Source organism: Schistocerca serialis, chromosome 2, assembly GCF_023864345.2.
Source record: "Schistocerca serialis cubense isolate TAMUIC-IGC-003099 chromosome 2, iqSchSeri2.2, whole genome shotgun sequence".
Classification (NCBI taxonomy): Eukaryota; Metazoa; Arthropoda; class Insecta; order Orthoptera; family Acrididae; genus Schistocerca; species Schistocerca serialis.
The window spans coordinates 437,207,572-437,232,082 of record NC_064639.1 but is presented as its reverse complement, the minus strand read 5'-3'; the positions used below and the strand labels follow the sequence as shown (position 1 = coordinate 437,232,082).

The 24,511-nt window shown below is 39.8% G+C and overlaps 2 protein-coding genes across 3 annotated transcripts in view; one reads left to right on the top strand and one right to left on the bottom strand.

Annotated features, from left to right (window-relative positions):
- LOC126457307 (mitochondrial carrier protein Rim2) overlaps positions 1–8,795 on the bottom strand; it is a 180,011-nt gene extending 171,216 nt beyond the window's left edge. The window contains exons 1-2 of the mRNA XM_050093490.1: positions 8,562–8,795; positions 8,212–8,478 (exon numbers count right to left, since the gene is read on the bottom strand). Coding sequence (XP_049949447.1) covers positions 8,212–8,478; positions 8,562–8,602 — 308 coding nt within the window. The 5' untranslated portion in view covers positions 8,603–8,795. The remainder of the gene's footprint in view (positions 1–8,211; positions 8,479–8,561) is intronic.
- Positions 8,796–8,914: 119 nt separating this feature from the next.
- The window catches only part of LOC126457303 (2-phosphoxylose phosphatase 1), a 110,784-nt gene continuing 95,187 nt past the window's right edge, over positions 8,915–24,511 (top strand). The window contains exons 1-2 of one of the 2 annotated variants that reach the window (XM_050093487.1): positions 8,915–9,318; positions 9,580–9,717. In XM_050093487.1, coding sequence (XP_049949444.1) covers positions 9,243–9,318; positions 9,580–9,717 — 214 coding nt within the window. In that variant the 5' untranslated portion in view covers positions 8,915–9,242. Of the gene's footprint in view, positions 9,319–9,552; positions 9,718–24,511 lie in introns of both variants that reach the window. The other variant, XM_050093486.1, reaches the window with a different exon arrangement.

Here is a 24,511-nt window from a genome sequence, read left to right as displayed (position 1 = left end):
GGCGAAACAAAGGCTGCCCTTTGTTGGCAGAACACTTAGAATATGCGGCAAACCCACTAGAGAGACAGCCTACATTACCCTTGTCCGTCCTCTCCTGAAATATTGCTGCGCGGTATGGGATCCTTACCAGGTAGGATTGACGGAGGACATCGAAGAAGTGCAAATACGGGCAGCTCGTTTCGTGTTATCACGCAATAGGGGTCAGAGTGTCACTGATACGATACGCGAGTTGGGGTGGCAGTCGCTGAAACAGGCGGTTTTCTTTGGCGCGTAATCTATTTACGAAATTTCAACCAGCAACTTTCTCTTCCAAATGCGCAAATATTTTGCTGACACCCACCTGCGTAGGGAGAAATGATCATCATAATAAAATAAGAGAAATCAGAGCTCCAACGGAAAGATTTAGGTGTTTATTTTTCCCACGCGCCATTCGAGAGTGGAATGGTTGAGAAGTAGTATGAAAATGGTTCGATGAACCCTCTGCCAGGCACTTAAGTGTGAATTGCAGAGTAACCATGTAGATGTAGAGCGTCATGGCAGCGGGACAACTGTTCGCGACTGGCTCGAAGAACATTCTGCACAATTCGAGCGAATCATTTGGCCACCCAGATCGCTTGACATGGTTGTCACCGAACTTTATGGGACATAATCGAGGTTTCAATTCGCGCACAGAAAACCTGCACCGGCAATTATTGGTCGCTACACAGGCAGATGGCTCAATATTTCTGCAAGCGATTTGCGACGACTTGTTGAGTCCATGCCACGTGATGTTGCATCACTACGCCGACCAAAAGGAGATCTGACACGACATCGAGGGGGGGGGGGGGGGGGGGGTATGCCATGACTTGTCACCTCAGAGTACTCGTTTTGTAACTACATGAATCTCCGTGTTGCTGCTGACTAAAGCTTTGGAGGCTATTACAGTAGATTCAGTACAGGAGTCGACAGTTCTTTTATCACACAGTGCACTTTTGAATCAGCTTTGAATCATTTTTTGCCACGTTACTTCTGTAACAAGTATTGAGCAATCACTCAGTGCCACAGTAACTTCCATACTGCACTGCCGTTCATCCTGAACAAACATTGCAATACAGGGAGGACGGAAACTGTCCAAACACACAACCATCTGGTTGCGGGGCTGGCTGCGCCTGATGAGCGTTAACAGCGCTGTAGCGTAGCGGTGTAGCGCGTGGGCGGATCCCTTCCCTCCCCCCGGTTACACGGGCCGGGCGTAGGTTGCGTTGCGTAACAAGTCTGCCACTGGCAGCCGAGAAGCTGTGTGCGTTGGACGGCCGGTACGGGACTGCGACACACTGATCCCGAGCGCCCCCTTTGATGTTACAACTCCCGTCTGCAAACATCCTCCTGAATGAAGACTATTCAGAAACAGCGTCATTAAAATGCAGCCCCAGCTGCATGAGATCGTATTAATCCGCAACTGCTGTTATCAGTTTGATCAAACGGAGATCCTGTGGCAACGTATTGGTTGTCACAAACTCTACCGGCCCCAATGCCATTTTCAAGTGGTCAATTAAGTTATCGCAATAGCAGTGTTGTACATCCTTGAGTCTTCAGGAAACTCTACGACTTATGTATGACACACTTATCACATCAAAACAGCTTAGGGCCGAAACAAAAATACTTTCCAACTGAAAATCTACTTGGCCAAATGGGTAAGAACAGTCCTAGGTATCCTATGTCGATGGAGAAAACTGGAGGCAGCATACCAAATGAAAGACAAATGCACTGCCAAATGGGTCACGGAATGTTTAAGACTGAAAAGCGAGGAGCTAATTTGAAAATAAGAGCTAATTTTTTACAGTATTCACATTTTATCTATTTAATGACAACTCTCCTTAGAAGTGTTCAAATGTCAATATCCATCAGCACAAGGAAACTGAACTAATGGATTGCGCCAGTAGTGAGGAATTCTAATAAGAGTACAGAATCATCGCGATGATTCCACTAATATGCAGAGCATCCGCAAGAATGCTCTGACTTACCCTATAATTATACAGGGTGTTACAAAATGGTACGGCCAAACTTTCAGGAAACATTCCTCACACACAAATAAAGAAAACATGTTATGTGGACATGTGTCCAGAAACGCTTAATTTCCATGTTAGAGCTCATTTTAGTTTCGTCAGTGTGTACTGTACTTCCTCGATTCACCGCCAGTTGGCCCAATTGAAGGAAGGTAATGTTAACTTTACAAGTACGACACAACATGTGGTTCATGCACGATGGAGCTCCTGCACATTTCTATCGAAGTGTTCGTACGCTTCTCAACAACAGATTCGGTGACCAATGGATTGGTAGAGGCGGACCAATTCCATGGCCTCACGCTCTCCTGGCCTCAACCCTCTTGACTCATTTATGGGGGCATTTGAAAGCTCTTGTCTACGCAACCCCGGTACCAGATGTAGAGACTCTTCATGCTCGTATTGTGGACGGCTGTGATACAATACGCCATTCTCCAGGGCTGCATCAGCGCATCAGGGATTCCATGCGACGGAGGGTGGATGCATGTATCCTCGCTAACGGAGGACATTTTGAACATTTCCTGTAACGAAGTCTTTGAAGTCACGCTGGTACGTTCTGTTGCTGTGTGTCTCCACTCCATGATTAATGTGATTTGAAGAGAAGTAATAAAATGAGCTCTAACATGGAAAGTAAGCGTTTCCGGACACATGTCCACATAACATATTTTCTTTCTTTGTGTGTGAGGAATGTTTCCTGAAAGTTTGGCCGTACCTTTTTGTAACACCCTGTATATAGAAGTAGTGTTTGTTCTGACGACGTCCTCATATCTGTAATCCCATGGGCGCGACAGCTTTTTGATGAAAAAGTTTCTGTGCGGATGCACAAACAACGTCCAAACTCTTTACGGGAATCACAAATCCGGGAGTTGGGGGGTTGGGGGGAGAGGGGGGGTGTTAATAAGCGGGGGTAGTTGCGGTGCGGCGAGCGGTAAGTTGGGAATTTGGGTCTGACAGGAACCGTGTCCGGATGGCTGAGGCGGTTAAGGTTACCGATCTAGAGAAGCAGAGCATCCAGGTTCAACCCCGGTCGGGCAGAAATTTTCAACTCTCGCCGCTGCTTTGCCGTAGTACTCTACACGGATCGAATCATGAATTCCTTGTTATCTCTTTTCCATCCGTTTCCATTCCATTCATTCCAAAATATTCATGTACTACCTTATACTACAATAGCTTTTGAGGGACACACATGATAGCGTATATACAAATGCAGACACATACCACTAGCATCGATAAAAGCCGGTATAGCCCATAGCATATGTATGATGCCTAGGCTTTAACGTCTTACTTACGTTATTAGATACTGATTGAGCACAAGCCTGGATTGGAGGCGGCGGGGAGGGGGGCAAGGTCTGTATACTTTTCCAAGTAAATAGCCCAGCAATTTCGTTTGGTGATTTAAGGAAGAAAAATATCATCTGTAACATTTCAACCACCTTCCTCCCTAATGCGATACCTATGCTCAACCACCGTGTCACCTTCTTTCGTAAGAATAACTGAGATGCTAAAGGAAATTGAATGAGAATCTTCGGAAGAAATCCGGCATAATTATCGTAAAAACCTGTTGCTAAATCCGGAGATAAAGAGTCCCAAAAAATCTGTTGTCTTCATCATATGCCTTGCGTAGGTATCGTGAGAGTACAGCATGAGATTAGGGTTCTTACAGTAGACGCAGATTTAACAGGACAGGGGGCCTGGGCGTCCCCCAGAATTTTATCCAGGGAGGGCGCGACTCAAATTGAATTTATGATAAATTATAAAGCAATCGCTAAAACCACGTTGACCCCCTACCTTCAGCCATGTAATGCTGCAATTTGCTAAACAAAAGCTTTAGCGGAATCACGAGAAATAACTTCTAGAAAGGAGTAGAAGCGTAAGAGGTTTCTGTTATGAATAAAAACTCTGCACTCTAGATTTTTTAGGGAAGAGGGGTGAGGGCGGGGAGGTGCGAAAGTGCCCCTTGCGAACGCCGGTTGCGTGGCTTGCGGAGTATTTGTGAATGTGTATAGCCTGTCACCCCATATTGCCAAAGACAGTACTGGCATATCAACATACACATTACGCAAACCACTTTACGATGTGCCTGAGTACTGGAGCACCATTAACACATCTCTCCCGCTCACTTTAAGTTTCAGCGTTTTACATTCATGCAGTCTATTATGCAATGTTTCCACTAACCAGTCGGACACAGTACCAATCCCTCGACATTTATATATTCCGTTTTTTTTAAAACAAATGCTGGTAGAAAAATGGCTATAAGCACTATGGGACTTAACATCTGAGGTCATCAGTCCCCTAGACTTAGGACTACTTACACCTAACTAACTTAAGGACATCACACACATCCATGCCCGAGGCAGGATTCGAACCTGCGGCCATAGCAGCAGCGCGGATCCGGATTGAAGCGCCTAGAACCGCTCGGCCACAGAGGCCGGCAAATGCTGGTAGAGCTTCCACTTTAAATATTGTGTATTATGATGGAAGAAACTCTTAAATCTAAGAAATCATGAAAGTAATAAATTTCCAAATAGCTCCGAACGGCGCCCCGTATTCCGCAACCTCTACAAGTTCTTCACAGCCGGAAACTTTTTTTTTCATCGGAAGGTGTAGACTGATCGATGCAATGCCAACGTTCCTTAATTTATTTCAGGCAAGGTCCCATCGTGGTTTCCTACTACTGCAAAGCTAATGTCAAACACTGTACACGATAAACTGGATAAAGCCGCGAGTAGCCTTTGCCGAGATACCACAGAGCGCCCCAATACCTTCACGATCAACATTTCGCAAACACTGGCCTGCCTTCGTAAGTTCATTTTAATCCACCAAAATTTCTCACGACCACACCAGTACTTCATGTTTCCTTACTGACCACACTGTGGCGACAGAAGTGTACCAATACCACAGTGATCCCAATAGGCTACTTTGAAACGGGTCCCCCCTGTTGTGAAGCGTGTCATCTACAGCAAACAGTCCAAAATCTGGCGCGCGACACATCTTTCCCTACCAGCGACTCATCCGAGAAAATCGCTACTGGCGGCGGCAGGACAGCCGTAGCCTGAGGGGAGGGAGCAGATAAGGAGAAGCTTCTACGCACGTGACCTGGCATGGTCTCACGCGACCCCTGAAGATAACGTGGCCGCCCAAATCCGGTTCCGTATCTTCCTCGCCGGCCAGCGTCTCCACACCAGAGGTCAAGTTTTAACTAGAAGGACTACGGGCTCTTCTGCTTGTCTCGCACAACAGCTACTTGCCCATCTGTGAAGCTCTCTTCAGGTGTCCCAGCTGCTTCCGCGATCAGTTTCGAGTGATTCAATATAACTCCCATTCTTAAATATGGCATTCTGACAACCCCAGCCCGAGGAGCAAAGACACTGTTCGAACTCTCTCAGCAACCGGTCGCAACCTCGACTTTCGAGTCGCGTACTGCCGTAGGCTCTTGTTTCGAATGGCACCGTCTCAATTCCATTGTTATGCTGTTTTTACAAAGCACACTGACAGCACAAACGTAGGCACGACTACATCAATCCTAACACAGACCATGCCGCGACGGAGAATTTACTCGTTCCTGTAACTGTTGCTCTGAGAAAGGTCATAGTACCCCTAGGTCGCAACTAACATTGGCGACCAATAAATTGGATGTGGAAATATATCCGCTGCCTGCGGAAATCCCCATCCTTTGAATTCTGTCTATACAACGCCTGAGTAATGTGGGTGAAATTCTAATATCGCCGCACATCTTGCGATGTCGATAAACTAAGTCTCTCTCTCTCTCTCTCTCAGCGTATAGTAATGTAGTCCTATGCTTCTATTTATTGCCGTGGTATCTCGGCTTGGGTCTTAAATATGGGAAATTTGTTTTAGAGACCTTAAAATGTCATTTTAGCAAGAGAAAAGTTCAAAAGTGTAAATGACGTTTTACTATAGTGAGGGTCCAAAAACTGAGGGGCGGGGGGGGGGGGGGGGGAGATTTAACATATAGACGGAAAAAGTCAAATCACAGCTTATTTTTCGGTCACATGGCACCGCTGGCTTGCAAACGTGGATAACTTTTTTTCGCTCGACTGCAAAGGATTTTTCCATTGGCACCTTTTCTTTGCTATGCGTGAGTCTTCCTTTCTAAATGCGTCAAAATGAAAACCGAAGACAGTGTGCAGGGTGTACGACGGTAAGGCGAAATCCAGTGAAGAGATCAACACGCCTACATGACGGGCTTATTAACATGAGAGATTCCTCTGAGACAGATGCCGCCTCAGCATGTCCATTAACGTACTGACTGTATTTGAAAGCGTCTACAATAACTCAAAAGTGGAGCAGACCCTAATTCTAAGCTCGTAACTCCAATGCCGATTTTGTATCCACACTGCTTAATTCCTTATTTGTGACTATGTCCACCTGACTGATGACGTACTGAAATGATAGAATCAGTGAATTTATGTCTTTACCTAAACAATTTCAACACTCCAACATGAAATATAGGTACAGCTGGAAGCTTTCCGTTCTTATATGAAGCTTTAAAAGTTGCAATTTTAAGACTGTTCTCGTCTTGCTATGAAAAATATCACACCTACAAATTCTCATAAACGACCTGTTGTATCATTTTTCGGTATCCTATAGAGTGTCACATGTACTTTACGCTCATGCTGCCCATACTGCATTAACAAAACTGAGGCATTGTTCACATGCTAATTATTCTGAAAGTATGCATCAAAATTACATGCCAGTACCACCGCAGGCTGTGTGATTACTAAACAACAGTAACACATACTGAAGGTCCAGTGGCGGATGTTTATATAGATACTCCAGCTTCAACAGTGGGGATACTGTCTGGTTACCATATTAATTCCTTTTGCCTCCCTTGGCCGTTATCGAAACACGCGCTGACGTTACAATAAACGAACACATCCCACTGTGATTCAAGACGGTAGTGGTTCTGCGTGTCAATATTATGGTCGGCTAATAGACTCAATGAAAAAAATGATCGAATGGCATTTACTGGCCGGGATATCCCCTTCGGGGTTCGGCCGCTGGATTATAAGTCCTTTTAGTTGACGCCACTTCGTCGGCTTGCATGTCAATGATGAGACACACAACACCCAGTGACCTGCCGGGAATCGAACCCTGCCCACCTTGCGTGGTAAGCAGTGACGCTACCGCTGCGCTACGCAGGCGGGCATAAACCCAATTATAGGGTATAGAAAACACAGTTGCAAAGATGAAAAACTAATTCTGCGCACAATGTGTCAGACCCGGCGTTTAAGATTTTATCCCGAACTGACAAGTGTGCAGTCACAGAAAGCTTAGTAAGTCAGGACACGATTAACTATCAACATAAATTTTACTGCCAATCCGCAAAAAATGGTGTCACTATGTAGCGGACAACCGAGATAGGCGCCCACACATAACTAAAACCAATCTGAACACTAATTTGCTGCTTCCCTCCTGCCCTGTCACACACACACACACACACACACACACACACACACACACACACAGAGAGAGAGAGAGAGAGAGAGAGAGAGAGAGATGTGGGGGTTTCCACTTAAAGTTGACGTCCATTTGCAAAGATTTGATACAAATGACGTGATACAGCTGAACCGCACAATGTGGATTTATTTGTTTGCTTATGTCTAAATGTCAACACTCAGTTTTTCTGTGTTATGGCACAAAAAGTGTTATCAATGCTTACGAGTAGGGTAAGCCAATCACCCTTTTATTCAATACAACAGATCGCATACATAGCAATGTAGGCAAACTATCAATACAACACTACGAAGCTATCGAGTGCATTTTGCCATTCGTAATAAGCACGTCAAACAACGGAGGCTCACGAACCATTAAAGAAAAATGCAACACGAAATTGAGATAAGAAGCGTAACCACTGTACTGTTTAGCCTACAACAGAAACAATCTGAATCCGCAAGGATTTATACACAGATGACTTGTCCCGAACAAATTTCATTTCATGAAACTCAGATAGACTCATGAAAAGTCTGTCGTCCATCAGAGAAGAAAAGTCTGTCAGAAGAGGTTTGCCTCTATAAGTGGGGTCTTCCTTATGATAATATACTGACGAGCAAGAAATGATTAACCCCTCCCCTCTCTCTCTAATTCAAGTCAAACATACAGCAGTGCAGAACTAAATAGAACTGTTGCTGGATATACTGAAACATACCTCAGACACTGAATTAGTCCCATGGCCTGTGCTCCAGGCACCGGTCCACATGGTGCAATTGCAAGCACCTGGGTCGTCGAAAATCTAACGAAGGGGGTGTTGAAATTTCGCCTCTGGATTGTGCGGCACGTAACATGACCATTAGAAGCTGCAATCTTCGGCAAGCATACATCCTGATGCAGATGGCTACCGAAGGAAGAAGACTGCATTCGTGTCTTCACTACCTCGAGTGGACATGTTACGATGGCGCCCACTGTCCCCGCCACCCTGCAGAAAACAACAAACCATTTTGTTTTCAACATATTTCGATCATAACAACCAACACAAACAAATATGGGTACGCAGCTTACCCGCCGGCGACGAGGTGAATTACTGTATCTCTCTGAGTCATTGAACGTAAGCTACGTTATCGTAATTGAACACTACATGCACTGGGTTCTTTCAAAGTATCACACGCGTTCCCGCCTACCACTGAAACACAACTAACCACAACGCAATCGCTTCCCGGCGAAGGCATCGATTGCTACTGCCGGACCATGCCTTGTTCACGTGCTCACTCAGCTTCTATTGGTCGCCCGGCAGCGCCTCCGCCTCTCGCATCGCTATTGGTCCCGAGTGCCGCTCCCTTCCCCCTCTAAAAGCAGAATACTTGTGTTTACAACGATCTTCTGCTGTCACTGCAGTGTAGACATCTAGTGACGGAATGTGGAACAGCGCGCATCTCTGCAAGAAAGAGCTGTCAATATCGCCGGTGGTATTCACAATACTGTCTGATGCGGAAAGTGTATAAAGTTATTTCTCCAAATATGTGACTGTGTCGTTTAGAGATATGTTTTTACGGAAAGTCAGTAAAGCTGTGACTCTGTGGCGAAAAATGTTTCATTAAATCTCAGACCCAAGTTTTGAAAAACGTCGATATTTAGAAACCAGGGATTCTGTTCAAAGTCTAGCGAAAAATTAGTCGCTTACTCGTTATTGTTAAACCAAATGTCTGCCTTTCTAGATTATTTACTTGAATAACAGATTTAATAATGAAGCTATCTTCGCAACATCGTGCACTGTATTGTTACTTAATTCTGAGTGTATGGATATTCTTGTTGATTGCTGGTAAGATGTATGCACCTATTTCGTTTTCCCCTAATTTTCCTATTTATTATAAGTCCATATAGAGTGATGCAATAAACATTGGCTGATGTGTATAAATATGCAAATGTTGTTGCGTACAGCACAGAAAATGCACAAATAATAGCTGTGGCACCAAGATAGTAGTATTAATTTTAGCGCACATTTTTTTTCGCTTTATTAAGTGCAAAACCGAGGTCAGATACTCCTTACTTACAGGTATGTACAAATATATTGGAAATGAAGATGGAACTGCAGCTGTGAAATCAACAGAGAATGAAATTTCTCGTGGCAGTTCTGTAAAAATTCTGAAGCCTGATATAAAGACGAGAAGAATTTTTCATCTATGCAATCCACCAGAAGAAATTTCTGTTGGATCCGAAGGTATGAATCTAGTACGTGTTGTAGAGGCTAAATGGTATAATCATATTGAAGCTGTTACCGTCATTGTAATGATCACTGTGGCGAAATGGTATTTGACTTGTACTCATCTCGGTTTCGGAACAATATTTCACACTTGAAGACCCGTCTCGATATGCTGCACACTACCCACCTGTAAATGAATCCCAAATACGCTAAAGGGGTTAATTTAAATATATAATGTGCCCCCTGTGCAACTTCCGGGACACGTCATAGTAGAACTTTGTCAGTGGATACGATAGTTTCCTTTCGAACGAGATCTCACGAAAATAAATTACGGTACGTAAAATCTGGCTTTGCTGTGTAAACTAATCTTTCATAAATTACTTGGAAACCAAAATAAAAGAAATAATTTAGACACAATGTTTCCGCCTATTATATTTTTGGTGGTCTAGTCATATAGTGCTGAGAAAGGTCAGGATAATTTGAAAATGAACGCAGGGCAAGGTGGTCAAGTAACATTATTCAGTGCGAAGATAACTTCCGCGTCTCTGCTGTACTCATTAACAACACAAGGTTCAAATATGTTACACCGCGTTTAGTGCTCACTGATCTTACTTTCTTTCGATATAGACGAATAGCAATATTGTTAGAGTGTGGATTCATTGAAAAACATAGGAAAAAGAAGCTCATGAAAAGGTCTTATCTCTTTTCTCACATATCTGCAGCATCTGGCACAATGATGATAATGTCCTCGTAGAGAGTAAATAGCTCAAACAAAAAAGAAATTGAGACTTCAAAAGGGCAACATATTAGGAATGTGACAATTAAACATACGAAGAAAGAATAGCACTTTCAATTCTAATCAGCGTCAAAATTGCGTGTGAGGCCAAATTCAGTGGACAATTTCACTTCGGTAACGCTCGTCTCACAAAAAATTCCCGCAAATGTGACATCAGTTTGACGTCACACATTATCGACGACCGCATCATCGGCTATCGACCTTAGTTAGCAGTCGATACAGGCCTCTCACAAGACTTCATACGCGCGTACCTGAGATTTACAAAAACACTTCGTTCTTTGAATAATTTATTATAACTATTGGTATAATAAAACTTTACGTAATAATTTATCGGCGGTAAATATTTTCACGCAAGAGTGCTCTCTTACAAATTAAGAATGAAACTAATTTGTTTTATAATTCACAGTATGCCGTTTCAGTGCAACGGAGCATTGAAAATTTATCACAGCACATCACCATTATCATTAAATCTCACTTAATTACGCATCAACGACAAAAGCCTTCAAGATAGAATATGATAACAAAGACCGGTGTCAAACATCACTATGTTAAGTGGTAGTGTAATGAATGATGTCACGGTTTCTGGAGTCGAAAGCTGCTAGTTCGCATGCCGTTATTGCATTTTTTTTTTTCATGTTAGCTTCGTTGACACGTTCTGCAACTTACGTTCTACAATCTCGGATTTTATTTACATTCAGTCTGATCTGAGGACGAAGGATGAAATTAATATTTAGCTACCTTCCGAGTATGTGGTTAGGCAGGAACCCAAGGGGATAGCTTAAGTTACTATGACTGAAACAGGTAACAATGAAATTCATATTCTTCCTTCTCACAAATATTTGGCTCTTTATCTTCGAATGTGTAGCGACTTCCGGGTGTTTGGTTAGGTAGGAAACTAAGAGGACAGTTTAAATTTCTGCAAGTGAAACGAGGAGCATTAGCATTATAGTCTTCCTTGTCACAAATATTTCACTTTTTATTTACGAATGTATTTACTATTTACGAATTAATTTTTTGAGGGTGTGGTTAGGCTGGAACCTAAGAGTATTATTTTAATTGGAGTGACTGAAACGAACAGCAATAAAATTCATATTCTCCCCATTAATTAATATTTGGCTCTTTATTTCCGAATATGTAGTGACTTCCGAGTGTGTGATTAGGCTGGAACATAAGAGGACGGCTTAAGTTGCTGCGAATGAATCGAGGAGCAATAAGATTTATATTCTTCCTTGGCACAAAGTTGATAGCCGATCATGCAGTCATCGATATTTCACATTATGCCAAAATGATGTCACGTTTGTGGGAATTGGTGTGAAATGTCATTACCCATTGACTTAGCCATAACTTACCCAACGATAATGAAGCCGTTACAGAGAACACACGTGAGATTGATTTACAGCTGTTCGAAAATCATGCACCCTTTAGATGTATGGCATTTGTTGTGCATTTTGTTGACATAGAACAGTTGCTAAGATTAGTGCAAGGTTATTTAAAAGGGAGGTTGGGCCCAAAGCTAAATCGGCTGTGATTGGCTGGCGCAGTGACGTCACTGTAGGAGCAAAGCGAGGCAGCGGCTAGCGCAGCAAGCGACTCTTACTAAGGACAAGCAACTACTTATAACACCAATAAGTTCTCAGGAAATTATTTAAAACAGTTGATTTACCGTTTAGATGTTTGCAGTAGAAGAAGAGTGCCACTGTCTTGATTTCCGCTTCTGTGCTGCCGCTGCTTACTGCATTTTATGCTTCGTATTGAGGAACCGCATACGAATGAAAAGTCGTGTTCTGACATACAGTTTTATAACGTGTGACGAAAATTCCGGATATTTAGTTTGGACAGCAGTGCAAATTGTTTTCACTATATTTTTTTCCTTGGAAATACTATCCAATCCATTAAATTCATTAAAAATTAGTTCAAACTGAGACACCTTATGTAGCCACTCATCTGTTGGAACTGTAAGCCCACCGCGAGATAGAAATTCAATGCAACCATAATTTTCATTTGTTGGAGGACTTAAAATATCAGCAGATGGTGTTCCCAGTATCTTGTTACAGTTCTTTGCACGATATGCAATGTAGCCAGCCAGGTAACGGAATCCTTCTGCAGAGCAGTCACAGCCCTCTTTGACAGCAGATTCTTCTGGTGCAGGTTGAACAGGAAAATCAATATCTCGTAGCTCTTTTTCACCATCTATCATTTGCAGTGCTTCGCTCATGTCAGGCAAAATTCCTGTGAACAGATGTGACGTCAAAAATCCGTCACACTCATCTGCCTCTACCGACGTGTCACTTGACAGAGGAATGTCATGAGCACCGTAATCGATATTTTACTTCTGTTGGAGAAGGGTTCAAATGGAAATGACTAATTCCTCTGATCTGTGAGAAAAAAATTTCCAGTGCATCCTGGTTCAATCTTGCAGTTAAAATATATGTTATTTGTAGTGGCTGAAGATTTGGAAACAGTCCAAATAATGACCGAACAGTTGTCATAATGCCTTTCTGGAATGGGAGCAAGTGATTTGCATTGCCTACGCGCATTTTTTCGGCAAACGTATACAGTTCCCTCAATATTCTTTCTTGAACATCATTATGTATCCCATAACCACATGATAACACATTCTTATTGTGCCTCCGAGCATTCACAATGACAAATGCGTCGTTTGCTAACTAAAAAAATTTGCTGCTTCCTCTTCTTCAGGCATTAGGTACTTTATGGCTCTAGCTGTGGTACTCGAAAAAAGTTGCATTGCCAAATAAACCCTTTGACGCTATTTCCCCTTGACACTGAGATGAAGCTGTGACAGTTTAGGACACAACCTCATTTCACTCCTATCTAATGCGAGCAGTCTTTCTAAAATAGATTTATTAACAATTTTCCCACTTGGAAGCTTTAGTCCATCATCCAGAAAGTGGTTCCTCATTAATTTAAACAAATGCGGAACATCTGAAAACACCCAGATTCGTTTATTTTCATACTGCGGCTTGGAAAAGCAGGAATTTGTTTCTGTCACATTAAAATCTTTCCACACAGATCGATTTTTTGTTCCAAGGTCGCAGACTACTGCAACAACATCGTAACCAACATCTTGTATAGAGCAGATAATACTACTTAACCGATCAGCTGTTATTTGTGTGTCAAAATCATAGTAAATGGGTTGCTTCCACCCAGAAAACGTACCATAACAAATAGCACGTTACTGTGTGGCCCTACAACACGATCTTCAACAGGATCATAAATAATATTGCTGTCTACATTCATTTCGTCGAATGATAGCACACACACACGTTCAGTTTTTGTCAATACAGATGAGTGGGCTTTCATTAGTTGCAAAACGTCTGTCAGCACACCAGGAAAGCATCTGAAAGAGCGTGACGTCCATCTCTTAAGTGTCGACAGTCCTGGAAGTGGGAAACCGACCTGATTTCTTAAAAACAAATAACACTTCCTAGACACAGCGCGAAGTGTAACCGCTTTACAAATATCTTCCCTTTGCCATTTTGCTCGTTTCTTTCCACTCAACAAGCAGTTTATTTGTGTTTTTGAAAACAATTTGCCTAATATTTGAGTCACTTTCTCCTGCACTTGCTTCTTTTGACACTTTTGTTGATATTTTATTTTCTCACCACAAGCTTTCACTTTGAGTTTCAAACGCTTCTCACTACACCTGAGATTTGCACACACAGCTGTCAGTCTGCGGTTCCTGTATTCTAATTCTTCTATACGTTTACAGAGTTCGCTGATCTGTTTACTATCAGTGTCACAGTGATCTGTCGCTGTTGACTGGTCTATTTTTCTTTTTTTCGGAGACACACTAACCAGGTGCTCAATTGCATTTTTCATTGTCTTTCTTGCCTGCAACCTGTCTGCCCTATTCGGAGAAACTGTGTTATCAGGGCCTGAATTTCCACTAACACTGGGAACACTTCCTGGTATATTCACACTCGGCACTGCGTCTGGTTTAAGTGTTTTCTTCGGCGGTAGATTGAGAAGTTCTGTTCGCAAGTCACGTAGATAATCATCAGATGTGAAATGCAATGAACAAACAGTTGACGTCGCAACATTGAAGCGATCTTTTCGGTGGCACTTCATAATCCAGGCCTTCTGCACTTTAACGTCAGTTGGGAACGAATGATAAATTATATCCGTGCCTTTTGTCTTTCGGCTGTACGACAGACACCCTGTTCAGCACACCCAGGCATTTTAACGCAACACTTTTACAAATCACCGCAACAACACCACAAACTAAAGCAAAACAACAACATCAGTAAAACAGCTCTTTTGGCGCCTCGACACAACATGCTTCTATGCTGACGTCATGCGCAGAACGACGAAATATTCGCCGATCTGCGCAGGCCATTTTGCCCCCCCCCCCCCCCCCCTGGATTAGTGTAATACACGTACATCTATGGCTATTTCTTTCTAAAATGGAGATAGAATTTGTGTGAATATGATCGATTATTCATTGTTGCATTCACTGGGCTTGTATACCACAGAGCAGCATTCAAACCCCTTGAGTCATGTAAGGAAAATAGGAGGCTATCCTCTGGAAAGGCTTTTAGAGCCTAGTCATTACCATTTCTTACCCGTCTTCTTCGTTGTAAGAAAATAAAGCAAATAAGCAGTCTTTGGAAAAACAATGTTCCAAATAATAAATCACAAAAAAGTACAACCATCAACATGCATGAAAAACCATAGATGGAGTCAGGAAACAACCAAGTAAATGCAATTTTCAACTCTCTCTTCCTTCTCCATCCTTGCTTAACATCAAATTTTGCTTATAGTTCGCAAGGGCTACAAAATGAACCTTTCAGAAGAATTTGAAATATTTAAATAAACAAAAGATTTGTTGAATGATCAACTTGTATTTAAAAATACACACTATTTTGATTGCATAGCATCTCTCATAAAATGTGAAAATTAGCCCATTCATTTCATACATTAGAACTATATGTTATGTTTTTTTTTCAAATGTTCTCTATATAACTCCGTGAATACTTTCCTGCTGTTATAAAAGCTTGACATGTACATAAATGTGATCCAAATACTGTAGATTATCAATCTATCAATCTGTGTTTATAATAATCACATACAATATGTACATTTTGTGACATATCATGGCAGTATGCCACTGTGAAGAAGACATTGACATCTGCTAAACCAATCCTAAGTACATTTCTGTCATATACTTCTTATATTTTACATAAATATGTAGTCAACATTTAAAACTTTATAATATCCCTAATTTTTTTAGGCATCTGAAGATGACAAATTAATTTGTCGAAACCGCTAAAAGGAAATAATAATATGTTTGCAACTGACAACTGAATTTTATTCTGAAATTGTTACATACATTTAAACTGTTGTTAAACATACTACAACAAACAAAATAAAAACAAGGTTCACTTCAACGTCTTTAACAAAGTTAAATCAAGATATAGATGGCAAAAGATGTGAGCACAATTGTTTACAAGGATTTGTCATTTATCATACAACTTCTATCAACAGTTTCCCCATTTAAAACATAGTCATTGATGACAATGTTTGCAGAAGCAAACATGACAAGCAGTGATATTTAAAAAAGAGTTGAAAGTGTCAACAATTTTAAAACTGTTTTCTCAAGTTATTAACTATAAGACCTGGGGTACCAGTATTGCTACAAAAAATTGCCATACATTAATATAATTAAATGAGCAATAGAGAAGCCAGAAGACATTTCCTACTAGGCTTCAAAACTTCACAAGTTAAAGCAATATTTATGAAGAGTCAATATAATTGACTATCTCCCAATTTTCACTCTCCTGACTGTGAACAAGGTTACAGAAAGAAAGTAATTTACAACTGTGTCATTATATTTCTAGAAGTAGCCAGTTTACTGATGAACCATTAGGCTGGATTTCTCAGAAACAAATCTGATACTAACACATACTTCACAATTATTTATCACAATCTTTTAATTGATATTTATTGACAATCAGTTATTGTTCGTTAGGATTTATAACTCTATTGTGAGAGTGTTAAAACTTTCCATATTGCCTAGCAGGTGGAGACAAGTTTCAAAAATCCTGTCTCCTAATTCTCAAAACATTTTCTGGTACAAATCTCATGATGAGATACTATTAAGCTATGTTGCTTTTAACTAGTCATTTCATTTTCGTACATAAATTACAAGGACATGTACTATCAAGACACATAGAATCAGCTATGAAACTGACAAGTTAATTCTGTTTTCAATAGAGCTGTCCCAGGTATGCGAAAATAAATGGATGTTGAACAAAGACAAATTGACAAAATGCATTTATGCTTATCCAGAAATCATCCACCATATTACCGCCAATTACAGCTGAAAACACATAAACAGTTGAAGCAAAGAAAACAAACTTTATGTAATTGTGAATACAAACAAACTCCAGTCTGAAGTTGACATGAAGAAAGTTATGTAGAGCTTGTGCATGCTATACTTATATATTTACAGTTAGTGTTCTGGCATGCACAGACATATGAACTATATTTCATTTCAGCAAACTTAGACTGGGCATATGTTCAAATTTTCTTTCATCAATTAAACAAGTATTATTGTCTGTACCCATTATTCAGTGCCCACTATTAAGGTTCAACAAAGAGCTTCTGTGGTCAAGAAAAATCGAAATGTTTAAAGAAATAATTGTATATAACTATGCCATACAGCTCATTGGAGGTATTTGTCTGCTAAAATAAAGCTGAACAAGATGTAATTGCAATGGGATAATATGCTGGATGTTTTAATAAATGGAAAACAGTGAATGTAAAAAAATTGAATTCTGATTAAATATGCATTTTATTCCTGTGATGATTTTTCTAGGCAAAATTGGATTATCTGCGTTCTATGCTTCACTATTCAATATAAGTACCTTTCTAGAAACAATACTTCATACCTACCACCTGGGAAATGTATAGTGTTATATTCACTTTGTAGTACACATGTTATGTGTTTCTGGAAACGTTATATATATATTTTATTGTGTATCTTAAAGATGTCCATAGCACTCTCCTGTGACGAGTCATGTGCTTGAAGTTTGCAATATATAAATAGATTCCCTAGATGGTATTTTGTTTTATACTTCAAAATTCTATATGATGTATTCTCTACCTTCTACCTTGTATAGTCAAAACATTTCACATCAGAATTAGCTAATAAACAGTATAATTATTTTAAATATTTCCTGGAGATGTTTGCTATAGTTGCAGAATTTTTAAAGGTGATAATAGTATTGCATTATCATACAACAGTTTTATCCCACTTTTGGAATAATACTTTAGTTGGATTTGTTATTTCTGCTCAGCAGGCATCATGATTACTAACATTTAGATATGCATAAGCTCTTCTTTGTGGTCTTGCAACAGTAATCACAGTTTAAGTATGTATAAAGTCCACTTCCATAGGTGTGTGGTAAGCAAGACTGACTGTCATGTAGAAGACCTGGGTTCAGTTCCCAGCACTACCAGGAATTTTTCGTTGGTGGATAGGTCCACTCATTCATGTGATGCCACTGAAGGAGCTACTTGAAGTAGTAGTAATTCATTAACAGAAGGACAAGAAGTGGACCAAGAACTTTTCCTTGTAGGAATCCCATCGTTTTTTCCTTTATATATTTTTTTCAATATAGAAGGCAAAAAAATATACTTCCCTCTAAGATTCATTCTTAGACCAGTAGTTTCTATTTCCATTTCGTTATGTATGAGGTGAAACATTAAGTGTTATACCATATATTTGAAGTTTCTCTAGCAATATGCTCATTAGTTTAGATCTTTCTCTCTGAAAAGTAATAAAGCTGCTGTTAACAACCATCTCACACGTGGGACACCTGGAATGTCAGGACCTTAATTTACAATTTTATTCAGATACATCATAGGAATCAAAGTAAATTATTTTATTCAACCTCTCAGGTTTTCTGGTAACAACCCACCAATGAATATTCAGAAAGCAACCCATACAGACAGATGTAGAAGTAATCTATAGTTCCTCCATTTCAAATAATTTAAGTCTTGATATTATCAAAACGAAAAAATGTGTCTTCAGCAACAAAACAGGAACTATCAGTGTTAAATTAGAAGAAACACCATGATATTAAATGCTATTCAGTGACATAAGCTTAGTGCAAAAAGTACTTTGTGTCAGAGTGGTTAATAAACATAAATGGAGTAAACTAGATGAATTAATAAGAATATAAGAAAAAAACATGGCATTTCTCTCACTCGCTATCACTTGGATAAGCTGATGAAGAAATTTCTAGTCCTCACACCCAGTAGTCTTTGAAGATAATCAGGGACATGATCGAGAAGGAACAAAGCTCATCAGTTGTGACAAAACTCGTGAACATAAACAGAGTGAGCCACATCATCACTATGTTAAGCATATAATAGAAAGCAAAAGAGCATATAATTCTGTTACACTGTTAATAACAATAACTCTAATATCAAATGTGATACTGACATAAGTGTTATTTTTTTCAATGGAACACTTAACATACTTGTATTGGCGTTCGAAAACTCATTTGAGAAGATTGATACTGCCATGTATTGATATTAGTGTTGAAATTTTCTGCAAGAACGTCTAAAAAAGTATACCACAATTGAGAGGCAAAGCAGTAACGACCAGCTGTTACAATGTAAATCCCATCAAATGGGCCTCTTATTATAGACTGCATTGTTATATGTAATGTATGCAACTATGTTGCATCCCTCTTCACCCTGCAGTTAGACTGAATTGTGACTGTTACTTCATATCGGTTAGATCATTTTTTCTCTTTCTACAAGTGTTGAGTGCATCTAAAATGAAGCTGTGCTCGTCAAGAGCATTAAGAACAAGGATTCGCAAAAATGTGAGCAACAGTGCACCATCCACTTTTGTGTACTGCTTAGTGAAACCGTTACTCATGACAAGTTAAACAGCGATCATGGGGCACATTCGCTATGCAAGGCAAAGGTGTTCAAATTGCACAAGCCTTTTCTAGGAATGTGAGGACGAGTGAAAGGTGAAGCTTTTTGGGAGACCTTCAAGCTCAAGAAGAGGTGAGTCTGGTCAATATAAAAGGAAAGCGAGGTACAATTGTCGATTGTCAGTGAGAATGATCAGTGATGCATAAAATTTGAAATTATTTAGCGTCTATCGAATTTTAACTGAAGTTCTGGACAACCAGATAGCATGCACAAAGATAATTCAAAAGAATTTCATCAATGATTAGAACAACAATCGGAATGATTCGGTCTTCTATCACTGAACAGACTCATTTTCTGATGTCACCGGAAACTTTAGTGAAAACCTCAGTTTACTGGCATGTAAGTTCCCTGATCATACTGTAATCGTCATTGGAGACTGAAATAATCCAACAATTAATTGGGAAAACAATAGTTTTGGTAGTGGTGGACGCAATAAGATATCCTGTGAAACATTACTAAATGCCTTCTCTGAAAACTACCTGAAACGGATATTTAGTAACCCTACTCATGATGAAATTACATTGGATCTAATGGCTGCAAATGGACATGACCTCTTTGAGGATGCCCATATCGAAACAGGTATCAGTGACCATGACATGGTTGTGGCAACAATAGTTACCCAAGTACAAAGGACAACAAATACAAGCAGAAAGATATATATGTTCAGTAAACTTGACAAAAAATCAGTAGTATCATACTTCAGTGAGGAACTATGGCTCCTGTTTACAAGAATAGTTGATCATGCACCAGATAGATATGTACCCAGTAGAACAATTCGTAATGGATGGGACCCTCCATAATATACAGTCACTGTAAGGAAACTTCTAAAGAAACATGACTTACTGCATAATATGTGTAAAACAAACGGTAGTGCTATAGATAGAGGGATGCTAGATGAAAAGTATTAAGCTGTCAAGACAGCAATTCGTGGTGCCTTCAACGACTACCATACCAGAATATTGTCAAATGATATTTCACAAAACCCAAAGAAATTTCAGTGTTATGTAAAGGCTTTTAGTGGCACCAAAGTTAGTGTCCAGTCCATAGCGAATGAGACAGGAACTGAAATTGCAGATAGCAAAGCAAAAACTGAAATGCTTAACTCCATATTAAAATATTCATTTATAAAGGAAGCCAGGGAGAATCATCCCAATTTAATCCTCATACCACTGGAAAGATGAGTGCGATAAGTATTATTGTCAGTGGTGTTGAGAAACAGCTGCAATGGATAAAATTGAACAAAGCTCCAGGGCCCAATAGAATCCCTATCAGATTATATACTGAATTTGCAGCTAAATTATCCACTCTTCTAACTGTAATCTGTCATAGATCTCTCGAACAAAAAGCTGTGCCCAGTTCTTCGAAAAAAGCATAGGATACACCTGTCTACAAGAACAATAGTAGAAGTGATCGACAAAACTACCATTCAATATCTGTGACATCAATCATAGAACATATTCTGAGAACATCTTAGAACATATTCAGAGTACAAACAGAATGACCTCCTCCATGCCAACCAGCATGGATTCTCAAAACACCAATCATGTGAAATCAAACTCGCACTTTTCTCATATGACATGCTGAAAGCATTGGATCAAGGCAGTCAGTAAGATGCAATGCTCCTTGATTTCCAGAAAGCATTTTAGTCTGTACCCTATTTATGCTTATTATAAAAAGTACAATATTATGGGATATCAAGCGAAATTTGTGATTGGACAGGGGATTTTTTGGTAGGAAGGACACAGTAAGTTACCTTGGATAGAGAGTCATCTATTTAGATGTAGAAGTAACTTCAGGTGTACCCCAGGAAAGTGTGTTGGGACCCTTGCTGTTCATGTTGTATATTAATAACCCTGTAGACAGCTGATGCAATCATCTATAATGACATACAGTCTGAAAAAAAAGCTGCACAGAAATTCAGTGAGATCTTGATAAGATTTCAGAGTGGTCAAAGATTGGCAGCTTGCTTTAAATGTTCAGAAATGTAAAATTTTGCGCTTTGTGAAATGAAAAAAACTTAGTATCCTGTGTCTATAATATCACTGAGTCACAACTGGAATCAGTTAAATCATACAATTTGTAGTGGTATGAAATGCAATAATAGCATAGACTCAGTTGTGGGTAAAGCAGGCAGTAGACTTTTTAGTATGGAGAACACAGTGGTTAAATTAGGTGGAGAGTCATCGTCAGATGTAGAAGTAACATCAAGTGTGCCCCAGAGAAGTGTTTTGGGGCCCTTGCTGTTCATGTTGTGTGTTAGTGACCGTGTAGATAATATTAATAGTAACCTCATGCTTTTTGCAGATTACGCAGTTATCTATAATGAAGTACTGTGTGAAAGAAGCTGCATAAAGATAAGATTTCAAAGTGGTGCAAATATTGACAACTTGCTTTAAATGTTCAGAAATGTAAAACAGTGCACTTCAGAAAAAAGAAAAAAACATAGCATCCTATGACTGTAACATCAATGACTCACAGATGGAATCGACCGACTCATAAAAGTTCCTGGGCATAGGACTTTGTAGGGATATGAAATGGAGTGATCTCATTGGCCCAGTCCTGGATAAGGCTGGTGGTAGATTTCAGTTTATTGGTGGAATACTGAGGAAGTGCAATCAGTCTACATAAGAGATTGCTTAAAAGTCACTTGTATGTCTGTTTCTAGAATATTGCTCAAGTGTGCAGGCCCCACACCAAATACGACTAACAGGGGACATTGAATGCATGCAGAGAAACACATCGCGAATGGTCACTGGTTTTTTTGATCTGTGGGAGAATGTCACAGAGATACTGAAGGAACTGAACCAAAAGACTCTTGAAGACAGACGTCTATTAACAAAGTTTCGAGATACAGGCTTGAAATGATAACGCTAGGAATGTACTACAACCCCATACATCTCACTCACTTAACGATCATGAGGATAATATTAGAATAATTACTGGACACACAGAGGCATTCCACCAAACATTCTTCCCATGCCCCATACGTGAATGGAACAGGAAGAGACACTAACAAATGGTAAAGTGGGTTATACCATCTGTCATGCAGCTCAAAGTGGTTTGCAGAGTGTAGATGTAGATGCAATGTAGATTTAGGATGTGTGTCTTGGATTGCCTTGAGAAGGAATTAGATTCTTCACAGGAATCACAGATTTTCGAATATGAACTCAAGACAAAATGTCAAAATATGAAGTTGACAGTCCACAAATAATTTGAAACATTCAGGGTAAACTCTCACTTAAAATTTGTACTTGTATGTTCTTGAAAGGCTCAGTGTAAGTGTGGTGGTTCTGTGTGCAACTAGGCATTGCACATACTTGGATGTTGCACCAAAATAACGTACTGTGCCCTGCAGCAATACACATCAATGAATACTGAATTCCTGTGGTTTCTCAACTCCCTCATTTGCTTGACCTCACTCATTCTGCCTTCTCTTTATTTCCATGGCTCAGGATCCACAAAAAATGGTGTTACTTTACTGCTCTTGACAATATCCAGAAGAGTGAGACAGATGAACTGATGTCTTCCATTCGTGCTATGAGCAGGTGAAACATTGTCTCTGTGTACCTGTAAATGGGAACTAGTTTGAAGAGGGCTGACTTGATATGTAAAAGAATAAAATTCATGATTACAAAAAAAATTAGTCTCATTTTTACAACATACCTTGCATATGAAATAAGAAGACAAACCCACATTTGAAGTGGTCTGTGTATTCTCTTTTCCATGTGCTAAATGTTAACGAACAGTTTCCTTTACAAAAATCGCAGTAGAACTAAGATGAAGACGATGCATTATCTTAGCAAACTCGCCCTACCATCTTGCTGCATATGACAATGGACCCTTCCTTGAGGCCCCAGTTGATAATGTTTACATCGCAAAAGCGAGATTCGGCTGCCTTGGCCCTCAGTTTTAGCACATTTCTCAAATGCTTTTGCAAAAACTTTCTGTGCCAACGTTAACAAGCTTTATATCACTGCAGACCAATTCGTCTTCTGAGGATTCTCTGAATCCTCTTAAGTATAGGGTACCCTTTCCAAAAAGCCATACTTACTTCAGTATCTCACTTGATACTAGAGTTAGTGGTATTACTCAATTAGCAGAACTACATGCGCTTCCACATACTATCATTTGCTGAAAACCTTGTTTTAATATTTACAAACGAAATAAAAGATGTTCCATATTACATGACTTGTTCTGCAGCAAAGGTCATGAAACAAAAAGACTGCTCGCTTAACACACTGGAAATTAGTGCTGGTTGAGAAACATGAGTTGTTTTATTGATAATAGTAAAAGTCTGTTCAAGATAAATTGTATTGTATACAACAGACAGGTTGGATACATTTATTATGGAGCATGTCTTAACTGTGCTGCATACAAAATGAAAAATTGAGAACTTAAAGTAATGCTAGGAAATAATTTTAAAAAATACCTCACTGGCCAGTTGTCAGCTGTGAATCTTTTCTAGTTCTGAAAGAGTTAATGAAAACTGTGAAAGCAGTAGGAATTCTTGTAAGCAACAATATTTCTTAAAACGAACCTTTAAAAGTGGTTAGGATATTTTAGTACAACTATGGTTTTTGTAAATAACATGAGCAGACTCATAACTGTTGTTTGTTCGGCTTAAACACAGTAGTATACATCAGTAAAAATGGTTAGTTTGTAGTAAACGTTTCGATATATCGAAATATCGTTTTCGAAAGTGGTCATACTGTTCACAAAGAGTGCAGTTTTGCTTGTCTTCATTTAACATTTCGCCCTACCGAAGTATTGTTGCTTATTTTGCTGAAACAATATACTTGTTAACAGCACTTGAGGCGCAGTTAATATAGAAATATAGAGATATGACGATTTTTAAAATCTGAAATGAAATAGTTCACAAAAGAGGGGGGAAAGTACCAAATACAAAGGCCAAATGAGTCAGTGCAGTGACATTTTACCTAGTAGGTTAACAGAACAGAAATGTACTGTCCCAGCTATATTGGTTATATCTTCTGACAAATTTTCCACCTCTTCATGAATAACTTCCAAACCACTACAATC